This window comes from Alexandromys fortis, unplaced genomic scaffold (assembly GCF_014885135.2).
Source record: "Alexandromys fortis isolate MF-2015 unplaced genomic scaffold, M_Fortis_MF-2015_v1.1 scaffold_31, whole genome shotgun sequence".
NCBI lineage: Eukaryota > Metazoa > Chordata > Mammalia > Rodentia > Cricetidae > Alexandromys > Alexandromys fortis.
The window spans coordinates 1,896,095-1,908,916 of NW_026067974.1; the positions used below are offsets into that span (position 1 = coordinate 1,896,095).

The 12,822-nt window shown below is 44.3% G+C and overlaps 1 protein-coding gene and 1 long non-coding RNA gene across 3 annotated transcripts in view; one reads left to right on the plus strand and one right to left on the minus strand.

The window, feature by feature from the left end:
• The window catches only part of LOC126510281 (uncharacterized), a 279,138-nt gene that overhangs the window by 84,197 nt on the left and 182,119 nt on the right, over positions 1 to 12,822 (plus strand). The window lies entirely within an intron of this gene.
• Positions 1 to 12,822, minus strand: part of Ankfn1 (ankyrin repeat and fibronectin type III domain containing 1) — a 322,416-nt gene that overhangs the window by 35,625 nt on the left and 273,969 nt on the right. The window contains exon 14 of the mRNA XM_050156778.1: positions 8,944 to 9,159. Coding sequence (XP_050012735.1) covers positions 8,944 to 9,159 — 216 coding nt within the window. The remainder of the gene's footprint in view (positions 1 to 8,943; positions 9,160 to 12,822) is intronic.

Below are 12,822 nucleotides of genomic sequence, written 5' to 3' on the forward strand. Positions count from 1 at the left end.
TTCTTCAAGGAACCTCAGGCACCACCATGAGTAGCAGGGAGGTGCTAAGGTTACAGCTCGTTTTATCTGCAGGAAAACGCCTTCTCTAAGTCAGGTAATCAGTCTTTAATATATGTTTTGAATGTTTTCTTTTTCTCAGATTTCTTTGCCAAGGCTAAGTTTGTGAATAGGTTGCTGCTGGCGAGGCAGATGATAAAGAAAATTTTTTCTACCCGTGTGGAATCTGTCCTCTGAGGGCTTATAGCTTAGCTGTGGGGAAATGAACATTTGTCTGTGTAAACGCTGACAAAAACACATTATTAGTAATTTCAGGATAATTAAGGTAGGAAAGTCTAAAGAAAACTATTGAGAAAAGAATCTAAGTAGAAAACAAAATGTGTGATTCTTTATCTCAAAAATGAAAACAACTTAGCTCCAAGTGGTTCATTTAATTTTTTTCAACCATTAATAGTTCCACACTAATTCCAAGAGTGGAGAAAGAATGAGTCAAGCGTTGGTTCCTTTGGATGAACATTTTAGACCCCATTGTATGGTAGCTGATGACACTTCTCATATTTGACTGTCCTGGTGTCATTATGAAAAAAAAAAAAGCAAGTTTTACAAGGTATTTGAAGTCTTTGTATTCTTTTCCCGAGACGTTTAAAATGTTGCTAAGCAAGCCATGTCCTTAAGGAGCTCTTGTTTTGATGTATGCCCTTCAGTCCTTCGCTGTCCTACCATGTCTGGCTTCTCAGTGCTCAGTGGCTTCTTCGCAAAGAAGTTGATTGAGTCTCCTTACTAATCAGCTTCAAAAATTTATTCTACTTCATCTTTTACGAGACTAAAACATTGTCTGAGCCACTTTGCATTATGTTGTCATAACAAACGTCCCGCAACCTTTGAAGGCTGAATGAAGTTGTTGCTATGGCTGGGTGTGCCAAGCTAAGCACAATTATATGGTTGAATGGGATTTTGTTTACTGTAATCAGTTCGCAGGGAATTTTGTGGGTTCTGACTTTTGTCTCTCCGTGTAGCTGCGGACGCTCAGCTAGCTGACAACTGATATTCTCCCCTTCCCCACTCCATCTGTCAGTAGATTTATCTATGAACTGCCTTTAGGCAGTAGAGCTTTGGGGAAAAAAAAGGAGAAAGTTATGTCACATAACTGATTATAGAGAAAGGTTTCTGTAGGCTGCATTTAACCTGACTTTCAGAAAGGATGTATGACCACAAAAAAAAAATGCTAAGTAAATGAGAGGACAGATTTGTTAATTAGCCTGATTTCAGTATTTCCCATTGTATACATATATAAGAACATCACCTCATACTCAAGTGAGTGGTTATAATTATGACTTTTCAATTAAAACAATGTTAAAAAAGATGAATAAAATTTTTAGGAGAGCAAAATAAAGGGAACCAATTTTTATCACTAAACATAGGGAAGACAGAAATTAAAACCAAAGCAGACACCTGAACCTGCACAGAAATCTTGGTGGAAGAGGAAGGAATGAGGCTCCCTGGACAGATGCTCTCTGAAGGAATGGGTTCCCCCCTGTGCAACCCTCTGTCTGTGGTGTCACATGCTCTCTCCTGTGCCCGCATGCGCTGAGTACCTTTGAGGTGCTCGGCACTAAAGGGAACTCTTGGCCCTCAGGTGAACACGCTGCTATACTTCCTCCAGGGATGGTGAGAAAGACAGGGGAGCTAACAGACCACCACACTGGGCCCGCTTCAGTTTTGGTAACAGGGCAGTGAGGTATTTGATGAACTTGGCTTAGACATTTTTTCTTTTCTGTTTTTCTTTTTGCGCCTTCAGGAGTTAAACCCGGATTCTCCTACATACTAGGGTGCTCTGCCACTGAATTACACCCAGCTCCTTTGTTTTCTTCTTGAACTAGACAATGAAATTAACAATAAGGCTGTTTTTTTTTTTAAATTGCTTTCTGCCAGAAATATTTGTGTGTAAATTAGCATACAATGTGGAGGTCAGATCTCTAGGATAGAATCACAGACGAGAGACAAGCACTTTAGGGTGTTCGGCAGGACAAAGTCTAAATAACTTTCAAAAGGCATTTGAAAAAAAAAACAAAATAGAAACAACATCTTATGATCAAGAAGGATACTTATTAATACAGGGTGGGTGAGTCTGGCCTTGGTAATTTTTCTCATGTCTCTTCCAAACAGATCTAGGTAAGTCCGGCCACAGTTAGTATTTTGGGAAATTAACGATGTCAAAGGGTGATAAATGGTTAATGTGAGAAGGAAAAACAGAAGTATTTGGATCAGCTGAGCTCGGTGCTATGTTCCCTAGGGGAGCAAGAAGTTGTGGCTGTAGACCCTCAGGTCATTATCTCGGAGACCGCATGGAGAACCAAAAAAGTCCCCAAAGAGTAGGAAAGGACAAATATGCCCATCTTTGCAACAGAAGTGGGAGAACACGGATGTCTCTTGTAATTAAAGACCTTCAGATTATTGATCTTTGGGGGACAATGAGGAAGCACCAGCACACCATCAATTAACTGGGGAACCCCGAGGCCGTGAAGAGCAATCAGTGTGGCTCTGCGAAGAGAAAAGTCTTATAGACATTTCGTTTCTAATAGCAACAAAATCGGGGTGGCAGAGCAGGGGGAGATCTTCAGTGTAATCTCTTTCACTAGATAACGGGGGAAGAGGAGAGTCTTGACCACATTGCCTTGACAAGCCGAACACAACTGGGTGGGATATCTGTGGATAATGAAGATGGGATGGGAGTGATGGAGAGATTGAGTGACAGCCCAGCAGGGACTGGTCCCCAGGGCCAGTATTTTCAGCTCACTTATTGACATTCTGGACAAAGCCCATCAAGAATGTGCATATCAAATTTGTAGGTCCAGAGTTTGGTGTGGTTTCGATTTTCTGGAAAACAGCAATAAAGTTATGAATGACCCCAGGACGTTGGAAACATAAGCCTATCATAATTCGGGTTGAAATGTAATAAGAAAATGTGCTTGTAAAGACTCAAACCCAACGGTACAAATATAGGATGGGTAAGGGTGTTGGAGACAAAAAAAAAAACCACGTGGGGGTCAGAAGTGACCACAAGCAGAATGCGAGTTAGGAACAAACTGTGGCTACACGCAAACCAGCACCACTCTGGGGTGGAGTCATTCACTCTTTCGTTCAATTTTTTTTTTTGAAAGAATGTTACTGAGCACTTGCTATGTATTTTTGTGTCTTTACATAGTCATTTATCCGTTATTAGTCAGAATGTTTTTGGAGCCTGAAAAATGAATTGGAAGAGAAAGCTGTCTCATTCACATAATCTAAAGCACTAGACAGACCTCTAAGACCAAAGTGAACGCCTATCCCCCGAGTTAACCCCTACCCTGCCTTTCCAGGCTCAGCTTTCCGTCATTACTGTCCTTTGGGGTCCCCTGTCTCTAGACGTGATTAATCGCTTTTCCCTCCCCGGCACCGCCCTGATTGCTGTCTCCTGGTTTCTGTTCGTGTGGTACTGAGGAAGGCATCTCAGTTCGGGGCACGCAGAGGAAGCCCCCCTACCACTGAACCGTATCCTCAGGCTCCTCTTTTACTTTGGTTTCTCGATAGGTGCTCAGGAACTTGCTTGGGCTGGCTTTGAACTCACTGTAAGCCACATACGTCTTGAACTTGGGAGTCTTCCTGCCTCAGCCACAGTAGCCTTGCAGGTCTAGCCCCGGGTCTGGCTCTTTTACGGGACACCTACTGATGTGTCAGGGACCATGCGAGGTTGTTGGTGGCACTGAGATGAGTAAGATGTGGCTTCTCCTTTGTGGAACACACGCGGCAGTGTGAGGGAGAAAGCTGGGAGCCAGTTTTCTAACCAGTCTAAGAAAGTCCATATGAAGATTGTGCTAGGCCTGGTGTGAGCTCAGGAGAGGCTGAAGCTGCCCTTCTTCCAGCTGCTGCCTCCTTGCTTTGCTTTGTGTTCTCTCATTTAATCCCCCCCTCCCTTCTCTGACTTTTTTTTTTTCTCCATCGGATAAACTTAGCCTCCCCCCACCCATGGCTCAGCGCAGGGCCACCTCTTCGGCAATGCCTTCCCTGATACGTCTAGGCAGAATTAGTAGCTGCTTTGTGCGCGCTCCCATAGTGCAGTGTTTGTGCGGCTATCGGGCTCTGGTGTAACTCTGCCTGGTAGTGCCTTGATTTGTTTACAAGTCTGTCTCCCTCCCTTGACTGAACTCCTTGAGAGCAAGGGCCTTGACTTGCTCAATTGATTTTCCTATAGCACCTCAAAGGGAGCCTGGCACCTCGTTGATGTTGCAAAAACATGTCTGTGAAGGATGAATGTGGGGGAGGGAGGTCTGGGCCTGGGTCTTGCTGGTATGGGGTCTGAGCGTCCTCTCCCTAGCCTGTCCTCACTGGCCAGTTCTCTTAAGGCCCTGCTAAAGGACCAAAAGGCAGCTACTTTTCCAGGAAGTCCAGGACTTTTACTTTGTTGAGTAAGGCATGGAAGCCAAGGCATGGAGGGCCTGGGTCACAAAGGAGTGACTGATGGTCACTGTGGGTCCAGGACTAATTAGACCAGAATTTTCTGAATTGTTTTATGGCTTTTTAAAAATAGAGAAGCCTTACTCTAAATTCTGCATTTCCAACTTCTTTTTTTAAAAGGAGAACATGTTTTGATAATGGTGTTCGTGCACCACAGTGGGCTAGCGCTGGCTGTGGTTACCCTCTTTGTGTAGAAGGATGTCTATAGATTAGTGTAGTCTCTATTACTTCCACCATTTCTTTTACACTGAGGGTAACTCATAGATTTCTTCTTTATAAAACATTTAACTCGCTGGGCGGTGGTGGCACACGCCTTTAATCCCAGCACTCGGGAGGCAGAGGCAGGCGGATCTCTGTGAGTTCGAGACCAGCCTGGTCTACAAGAGCTAGTTCTAGGACAGGCTCAAAAAAAAAAAAAAAACATTTAACTCAGTGGTGTTTAGCATATTGACAAGGTTTGTAACAGTTAGTAGTAACATCCAGGCCTTTTAAATCACTCTGAAAAGTAGCCTTGCGTTCACAGCCATCATCCCCGGTTTTTCTGCCCCTTTTCCCCAGGCAGTCTGTCTCACTAATCTTGCTTGTTATAGATAGAGCATATGAATGGAGCCCCATAATCTGTGATATTTTCTATGTGGCTTCTTTTGCTTAGTGCGATGTTCTCAGGGCTCATCGAGGCTGTAACATGGATCATTCTTCATTCACTTATATGGCTGACTAATTTTCCACCGCATGGCTGCATTCTGTTTTGTTCACTTTCTTAGTAGCTAGTAAAGATTGGAGGTTGTTTAGATCCTTTGGTGTTTATGGATAGTGCTTATAGCTTATACCCATATGAGTGAACTCAGCCGCTTCTTACTTCTATCCCAGCTAGTTCATTTCCACTGGTAGTGTGCTTCCCTTTTGATAATTGTGCTAGATATTGTGAGAGGTGGGAAAAAGGTAAGACAGCAGAAACGGTAGAAGAGGTATGTGTACTGGGCATCTAACAGTGAGAAGCAATGCCTAAAGAGAGGAAGCAGAAAGCTAAGCGGTCAAGTTTCCATAAGACAGCCTAGGAAGAAAGGAGGCAGAGAGCATGCAGTGGAATGGGAAGGGTTTCAGGCTAGGTATCAGGGTGTGGGTCTCTCCCTTTGGGTAATGGAACATTGGCAGGCTATTTCGTTGAAATGTGTATCTTCATATATGGCCTGGACACAGAATTATTTAGCCTTACTGGCCTTTCATGAGAACCCGATGATAACTTAGATGTGGCAGGTCTGAATAATATAGTACACATGTGTGAGATTAATGTGCTTAGATAACTTCACACTCAAGATGTCCACTCCCTAGAGGGACCCCTGAAGGTCATAGTTAGAGTAAGCATTATCCACGGGCAGCCTTCTTGTTGGAAGGACCCTCACTGCCACTCAGTTCTCTCAGCAGGACTCTATTGTCCATAACACTTCTTTTACTTCCCAAGCAAACAGGAGGATTTTTCTCTCCTAGATACACGAGAAAGACCAATTTAGAAGGCCTGGGCCTTAAGAAGGTTGGGGGGTTTGAAGAGTTGGGTTTCGAAGCTCACTCGGGTTCCCAGGGATTAATAAAATAGTTATGGGCTAAGATGTTGTTGAAGCCTTTGCCTGTTTTGAATACCCAGTTGTGAACTGTATAAGTTTTGTACAGCATTTCTTATTTTTAAGAGAAGGGAGATGGCATGATGGAGCACCTCAAGGGATGACTGGCCAGGAGCAGAGGTCTCCACAGGAAGGTGGAGGAGGAGCTGGATTGGAAGTGGTCTGAGGGAAACCTAGTATTGCTTTGGTTGTCTTAAGTGGAGAAGTGCTAGGAATCGTGAACATTTGCTATGTTCCTTACTCTCTGATGTTGATCAGAACCCTGTGAGGTGGGGTTTCCTGCACAAGAGGAGACAAAGGGCTGAAAAATAACTCCCTTTGGCCACAAAACTGAAGGAATGGAATAGCAGCAATACCCTAGTCACCCTAGTTTTAAAGGGATACAAACCCCAGCCACACTAGCTGTTTGTGTGCACCTTAAATAGCTAACTCACTTTCACTCCCGAGGAGTGCCTAATACAAGAATGAGTCTGCTCACCACTTGCCCTGGCCCAAACCAGGACAAAGTCCCACATGGCAAAGGTAACCTTAATGGTCAAGGCCGATAGCTCTGGATTTGATTTGGTAGAGCTGACAGAGGGTGGGTGTATGTGTGAAGAGGGTGGGGGCGGGGAACGCAGACACACTCATGGCTCCCCTCTTCACCTTTTATAAGCAAGTGCTAAAAGAAACATTTAAGAAATTGAGTTTTTACAGGGTGACTAATACACTAATCCCCTATAGGGATAAACTGGGGCCTGGGCTACCTTTGCTCCTAGAAACACAGGCCCCAGCATGATATAATACCTGGTTTCTCCTAGACTTATTACATTAAAAAATGTGTTACAGGTGCAGAAAAATTCCAATCTGGTGAAAGGTTGTTAGAGAAGGAGACCAAAAATAGAGGCAGGCTCAGGTTTCCACACAGATCCAAGTGGAAAATTCACCCCCGCTGACTGGCGCATTCCTGCTTGACGTCATTCCCACCAAACCCTCTCCCTTCTCTCCCCCCCCCACCGCCTCTCTCCCACCTCCCAAGCAGGTCTTGTGCTGGACAGGAAATGGAGAGTAAGACTCTTAGGGTTGGTAGCCAAACACTGAAGACCGGAGACATAATTCTATCAGGAGCAGGCTTTGACAACTCAACATGAAGGCTGAAGTAGACTTTGGTGGTCCTAAGATGGCTAGACATGGAGCAATAAGGAGCCTCACTCTCCTCTTTCAAAGTCTGGGGGCCGTAAGGCATCCATCCCCATGTGGGTCTGTGTGGAGCAGGGCTCTCCTTCCCTCTTAATCGGACTGGATGGATTTGTAGCTATACATCCCATCGTGGCTCAGTACAGATGCTGCCCCCAGCTTCTCTACCCAATTCTACCTGATGAATTCTATACACTCAGTGGATTTAAAAAAAAAAATGAAAGAAAAAGAAGCAGCTTGAAGTTCATGTCACATGCGAGTCTGTGTGCCATGTAGGTAGCCAGGCCTGTGGCTAGTGTTGTCATCTAGCCCGGGTCTGCATGTGAGTTGCTCTGGCTTGAAGTTTGGTGGTTACTGGGAGCTCTTGTCTTCCACCTTCACGAAAATCCTAAGTCAGTATTTACTAAGTCTCTCCCTTGTATCGCGGAATGTAACTGACAGCTGAAAGAACCCCCCCCCCCCCCCCCATCAGATGATCTTGAGTTGAACTCTCAGTTTTGGTATTTTGTCGCTATGTGGCTAGGGCCACATTCTGTGGCCTTCATCCCCTGAACCTAATGCAGTGTCTAGTCCCTTCTTTCAGAAAAAGAATATAGGGCTGGTGCGATGGCTGAGCGGGGCAAGGTGCTTGCCTCCAAGCCTGAGGTCAATCCTGGGACCCTCAAGGTAGAAGGAGGGAGGTGATCCTTACAAGTTGTCCTCTGACCTCCACGTGGGCACTGTGGCATACTCCCTCTCCCTAATAAAGGGACCCTACAGAGAAAGAACATAAACTTTTAAATATCAATTGCTGGGTGCCTTGAAAAGGAATTGCCCAAGTGAAGGACAAAATGGGGCCAGAGCTTCATTAATTGTACTCAGTCAGCCTCTGTGTGCCACCCTGTGTCTCGTAACTTCTTTGAGACCCATTCCTAAACTGGACTTAATTGTGCCTCGCTGCCTTGTGGGTATTAGGAAGAACAACCAAGAATATGTGTGATGCCGCACCCCTGGTACTGTACTCTCCATCCTGGTACTGAGTAAATGTTAGCCTCTGCAGGTTGTCTCAGTTCTTCTCACTGGCCCATCAATGTTCAAGTCTGAATCTGAATTGTACCCCATACATTTTGTATTTTGATTGCTTGCTTCCCTGACTGGTAGAGTCTTGCAGGGCTATGGGGCCTTCAGGAGATAGGACCCGGCTGTGAGAGTCTTTGGAGGTTATTGGTCTCACCTAGTCCCTGGTTCTGGCCACTCCCTGCTTCCTGGTTTGTGACAACACGAGCAGCTGTTGTGCCAGGCTCCTTGCACCCTGGCTGAGTCACTGTGCCTTGCGTTTCCATGCCATGCTGTGATGGACTGTAACACTCTGAAACTGTGAGCCGGCATAAACCTTCTCCCCTCATGTTGTTTCTCTGGGTGATATTTTGGTCATAGTCATGGGAAAGTGACTCAGACAATTGTCAGGGTGTTTTCAGAGCACCTACTCTCCAGGTTGCTTGATCAGTTCCATGCGTAGACGGAAATCAATGAAAGTAACCCACAGCATCGTTGCTATCTGGAATCTCAGGACTCGACCGCATCACCATACATGTGAATGGCTCTTGGCGTATTGTATTAGAGCTGCTGTAACTATCTTAGAACACAAATATCCAAAAATTGAAAAAATCCTACATACCTGAATGGTTATTAGTAAAATATCTAAGGCTGTTGGCTCCTCAGGAGTTGACAGGGACTTCCTCTGGCTCTGCAGTTTTGAGATCTGCATCCATTTGCCATTAAAAAAGGAATAAAGCATCTCCACTTCTCTGATGGTGACTATGAGGATGTTGCCATGGCGATCTTTAATGGGCTCATAGTAAAGTCTTCCCAAGTTGTGCGTTCCAAGTAAATTCTAGAAACCAACAGATTGCTGGTAGCTTAGTTGATAATTGCAAAAAAGAACAACAAAACCGCAACACAAGACACTGAAAACTGCCGGAATTCTGAGGGGCTCTTCGTGCTTTGCAGACTGAGACCTAACGTAGGTGGCCTTGCAGCAATGTGCTTTAACAAAAAGCTCAAAGAAAAGTCTCCACTGTGAGCCTGCAGAGGTTATAGCAAGAGGCACAGACGTTATATTTTTTTAAGCAAATTCAATATCTGTAAATATCTTTTGCCCACATAGACACACCAGCACGTAAACCTCAGTGACCAGCACTTGAAGAGAATCCCAGATGTTTTAAAGAAAAATGTCTGACATTTCAAGTATGCTACTTGTGGAGTTTTCAAGAGATCTACAGTAAGCTAGTATGAGGAGGGGTTGTTTAAAATGAAGAAGTGAATTGACAATGTGGCACATTGTACGAGGTCCCCTGATGACTGTGCACTCCTTGCAAGGTTCTTTAATCAGGAGGTCGGCCTGGCTTGACTTATCTGCATCTCAGGGAGCTCTGTTTACTGAAAGGTTTGTTGAAATTGCTTAGACACGCTGTCAACAGACGCAGACAATACTTTTAGAAAAGTCAGATGGATGAGGCCTTAAATATGAAGGCGCGGAGGCAGGACTCATTAAAAGAAAGAAAAATTGTATAAATAGGAAAGGGGGTAAAGATCTCTAGAGCCAAGAGTGTTAGATGATTGGAATCAAATCCCATACAAACCATTGCAGAGTTCGCGTGTGTGTGTGCATGTGTGTGCATGTGCATGTGTGTGCGTGAACTCACATGAATGACGATGTGATGACGTGCTTGCGTGAGAGCTGGTGTAGAACTGGAATTTGTAAAAACGACAAGGTTGACCTAAAAATCAACAAGCCAGCTGGTTAGTATTCGAATCTCAAACCCTGAAGTGTTTGCTCATTGATTGGCGACTGTGTCTTAAGCCTTTTTTTTTCCTCCTTACCAAAACCAGACACAGAACGAGTAAGGAACTTTGTAAGTAATTATGGACAAGATTCATTTGGTAAGATTAATTTTTAAGTGACCTAATCACTCAAAATTTTCTTTTCTAACAAATTACTCGTAAATCATAAACCCTTCTTTGGTAAGATTTTTAGTCTACATCTCTGTAGCGCTATGGTTTTATATAAACACTTTATTATATGAGCAGTTGTGCCTGTGAACTGCCATACCAAAACAAACAGGAGGGCATGGACTGGGGTGGCTGGTTTGTAGTGAGTGACAGTCTTTATAATGTAGTCCATTCCAAGCCACCTAGGATATGACAATACGCTTCCAAAGTTGAAGATTTAACTGTTGGTTTCCCGAGCCAGTAACGAGCTGGTTCTAGCACACCACAGCTATTAAGACTCTTGCATACAGGTGTTGAGTCTCAGGACTGGCTACCATTCATTAACTATTAGACTGTTTCCTTTCTCTGGTCCCGAGCTTCACCATCTTAAATGAAAGGCCCTTACAGTTGAGGCACCACCTTGGCTAAGGCTTACCTCATAGAGTATCCAGGGGATTAAATCAAGCAACGCATGAAAACGTGTTTTTACAGACTCTCAAGCCTGCTTCCCTGTTGAATATGGGATTTTTAAAAATCTGTTGTAATTCAAATCCCCTCCTGGTCTCCACCTATATTTTCTAGACCCAGCCCAGTTCCAGATCCTCCGGGAAGACATTTCTAACTCTGTTATGATCTGAATATTCAATATTCCCCCAACAGGCTCATTGAGAGGTGACTAGACCATGAGGCTCTGATCAGTGGATTCTTCCATTGAGAGATTCATAATTTGATGGCATTTTTGGAGATAATGAAAACTAGGAAATGAGGCAGGGCGGGGACGTATATTACTGAGAGTATTCATTCGGAGGGTATAGTGTATCCCCGGCTCTTCATGGTTTTTGTGCTTTTTGGTCACTATGAGATAGCAGCTCCCTCTGCACATGTAAATGTTGTTATGATATTGTCAGACCAAGTAGCAGGACAAGTCAAAGTGGGCAGAGGCCTTTGAAACTGTGAGGCAAAACAATGCTCTTTCCCTCTGTAGAGTGTTCCTTTTGGGTGGGTCAGAGTGACAGAAAAGCTACCTAGTAGAATCTCAGGTAGAATTCACCATCCTTTCTTTTCTGTTCTCGTTTTGTGCACAAAATTCTTAAGATGCATCTGACTGTACTCTGTGCAACTGAAATACCTGTTGTGAGACGTGGCTCTTTTCTTTCTGTGTCTCTAGGTCTTTTCACAGTGCATAGGAAGAGCTCAGTAATAGTTGAATTACCAAACATATTCCTTAGTACACAGCACATAATTTAAAATTGATAATACTGAAGTGGCCATTTTAATAAAGTTATGAGTAAAGCCAACTTATGATGGCTTTCTCTCAGATTCAAAAATGTTTTCTTTCCTTCCTTTCTTCCTTCCTCCCTTTGTTTCCTTCTCCCTCCCTCCTTCTCTCTCCCTCCTTTCCTCCTCCCCTCTTATAGCCCTTGCTGGCCTAGAACTTGCTATGAAGACCAGGCTGGCCTTGAACTCACAGGCCTACCTCTGCCTCCAGAGTGCTCTGATTAAAGGTACATGCTACCAGACCCAGCTGGATAGGTTTTCTAACAAGTTGAATAAGAAAGCACTAAAACCTTCCTGGTATTCTTCCTTGATATAAAAATGATTTGGATAGTTAGCTTTGGGGGAGGGGCTCCTTTGGACCCGAAAGGAGGAATAGATGGTGGTAATACCTGTCATGCTATGTTAGGCAACTTGGGCCCTAATGATCCTATGTGGTAAAGTGGGGGGAGACCTGTGAGATGTTTAGCACAGCCAGAAGACCTAAGTGAGCAGCAGTCAGCTGTAGCCAGGAGGCACCATTCTTAGTGATTTATTTAGTTTGAGATGGCATGAAACGTTAAGGAAGCCCAGAGGGGAGAAGAAAGACAAGAAAGTGACGCCGTGCCAAACATTGCTCTGAATAAAGAGTGAAGGTCGTGTGGGAGAGACTGACCTAACTCTGAGTCTAAAGAGAGGCTCCCCAAGGAAGTACAGACACCAAGCTGAGACCTAAAGGCTGGATAGGAATTAGTAAGGCAAAGAAGTGAAAGAAGAGAGGATGCTAAGCAGAACGTGGCATGTAAGTTAGCAGAGGAGACCGAGAAAGACAGATCAGAAACTGTGCAAAGACCAGGAGAGGATGGCAGTATGGAAGCCAAAGACTGTGTAAGTTTCAAGAAGCAAAACAGGACCAGCTGCAGCAAATCCTGCTAGATGTCGGTAGCAAAGAGGGCTCACGAGTGTTCATTGGATTTCGTGCCCCTGAAGACATGGCGGGATGGAGAAAAGTTTCATCAAGGCTACAGTATCCGGGGGTTCTACAAAAGTAGGTGTAAAAGTGGATATTTATTTAGAATGAAAAACAAAAATCCTCTTTCCCTTCCTTCCTCTGCCAATACTGGAGAGGCGTGGGATAGAGCTGGTATATAGGCATGGATAGAGCTGGTCTATAGGCGTGGTATAGAGCTGGTATATAGGCATGGATAGAGCTGGTATATAGGCGTGGTATAGAGCTGGTAAATAGGTGTGGTATAGAGCTGGTAAATAGGCGTGGTATAGAGCTGGTATATAGGCGTGGTATAGAGCTGGT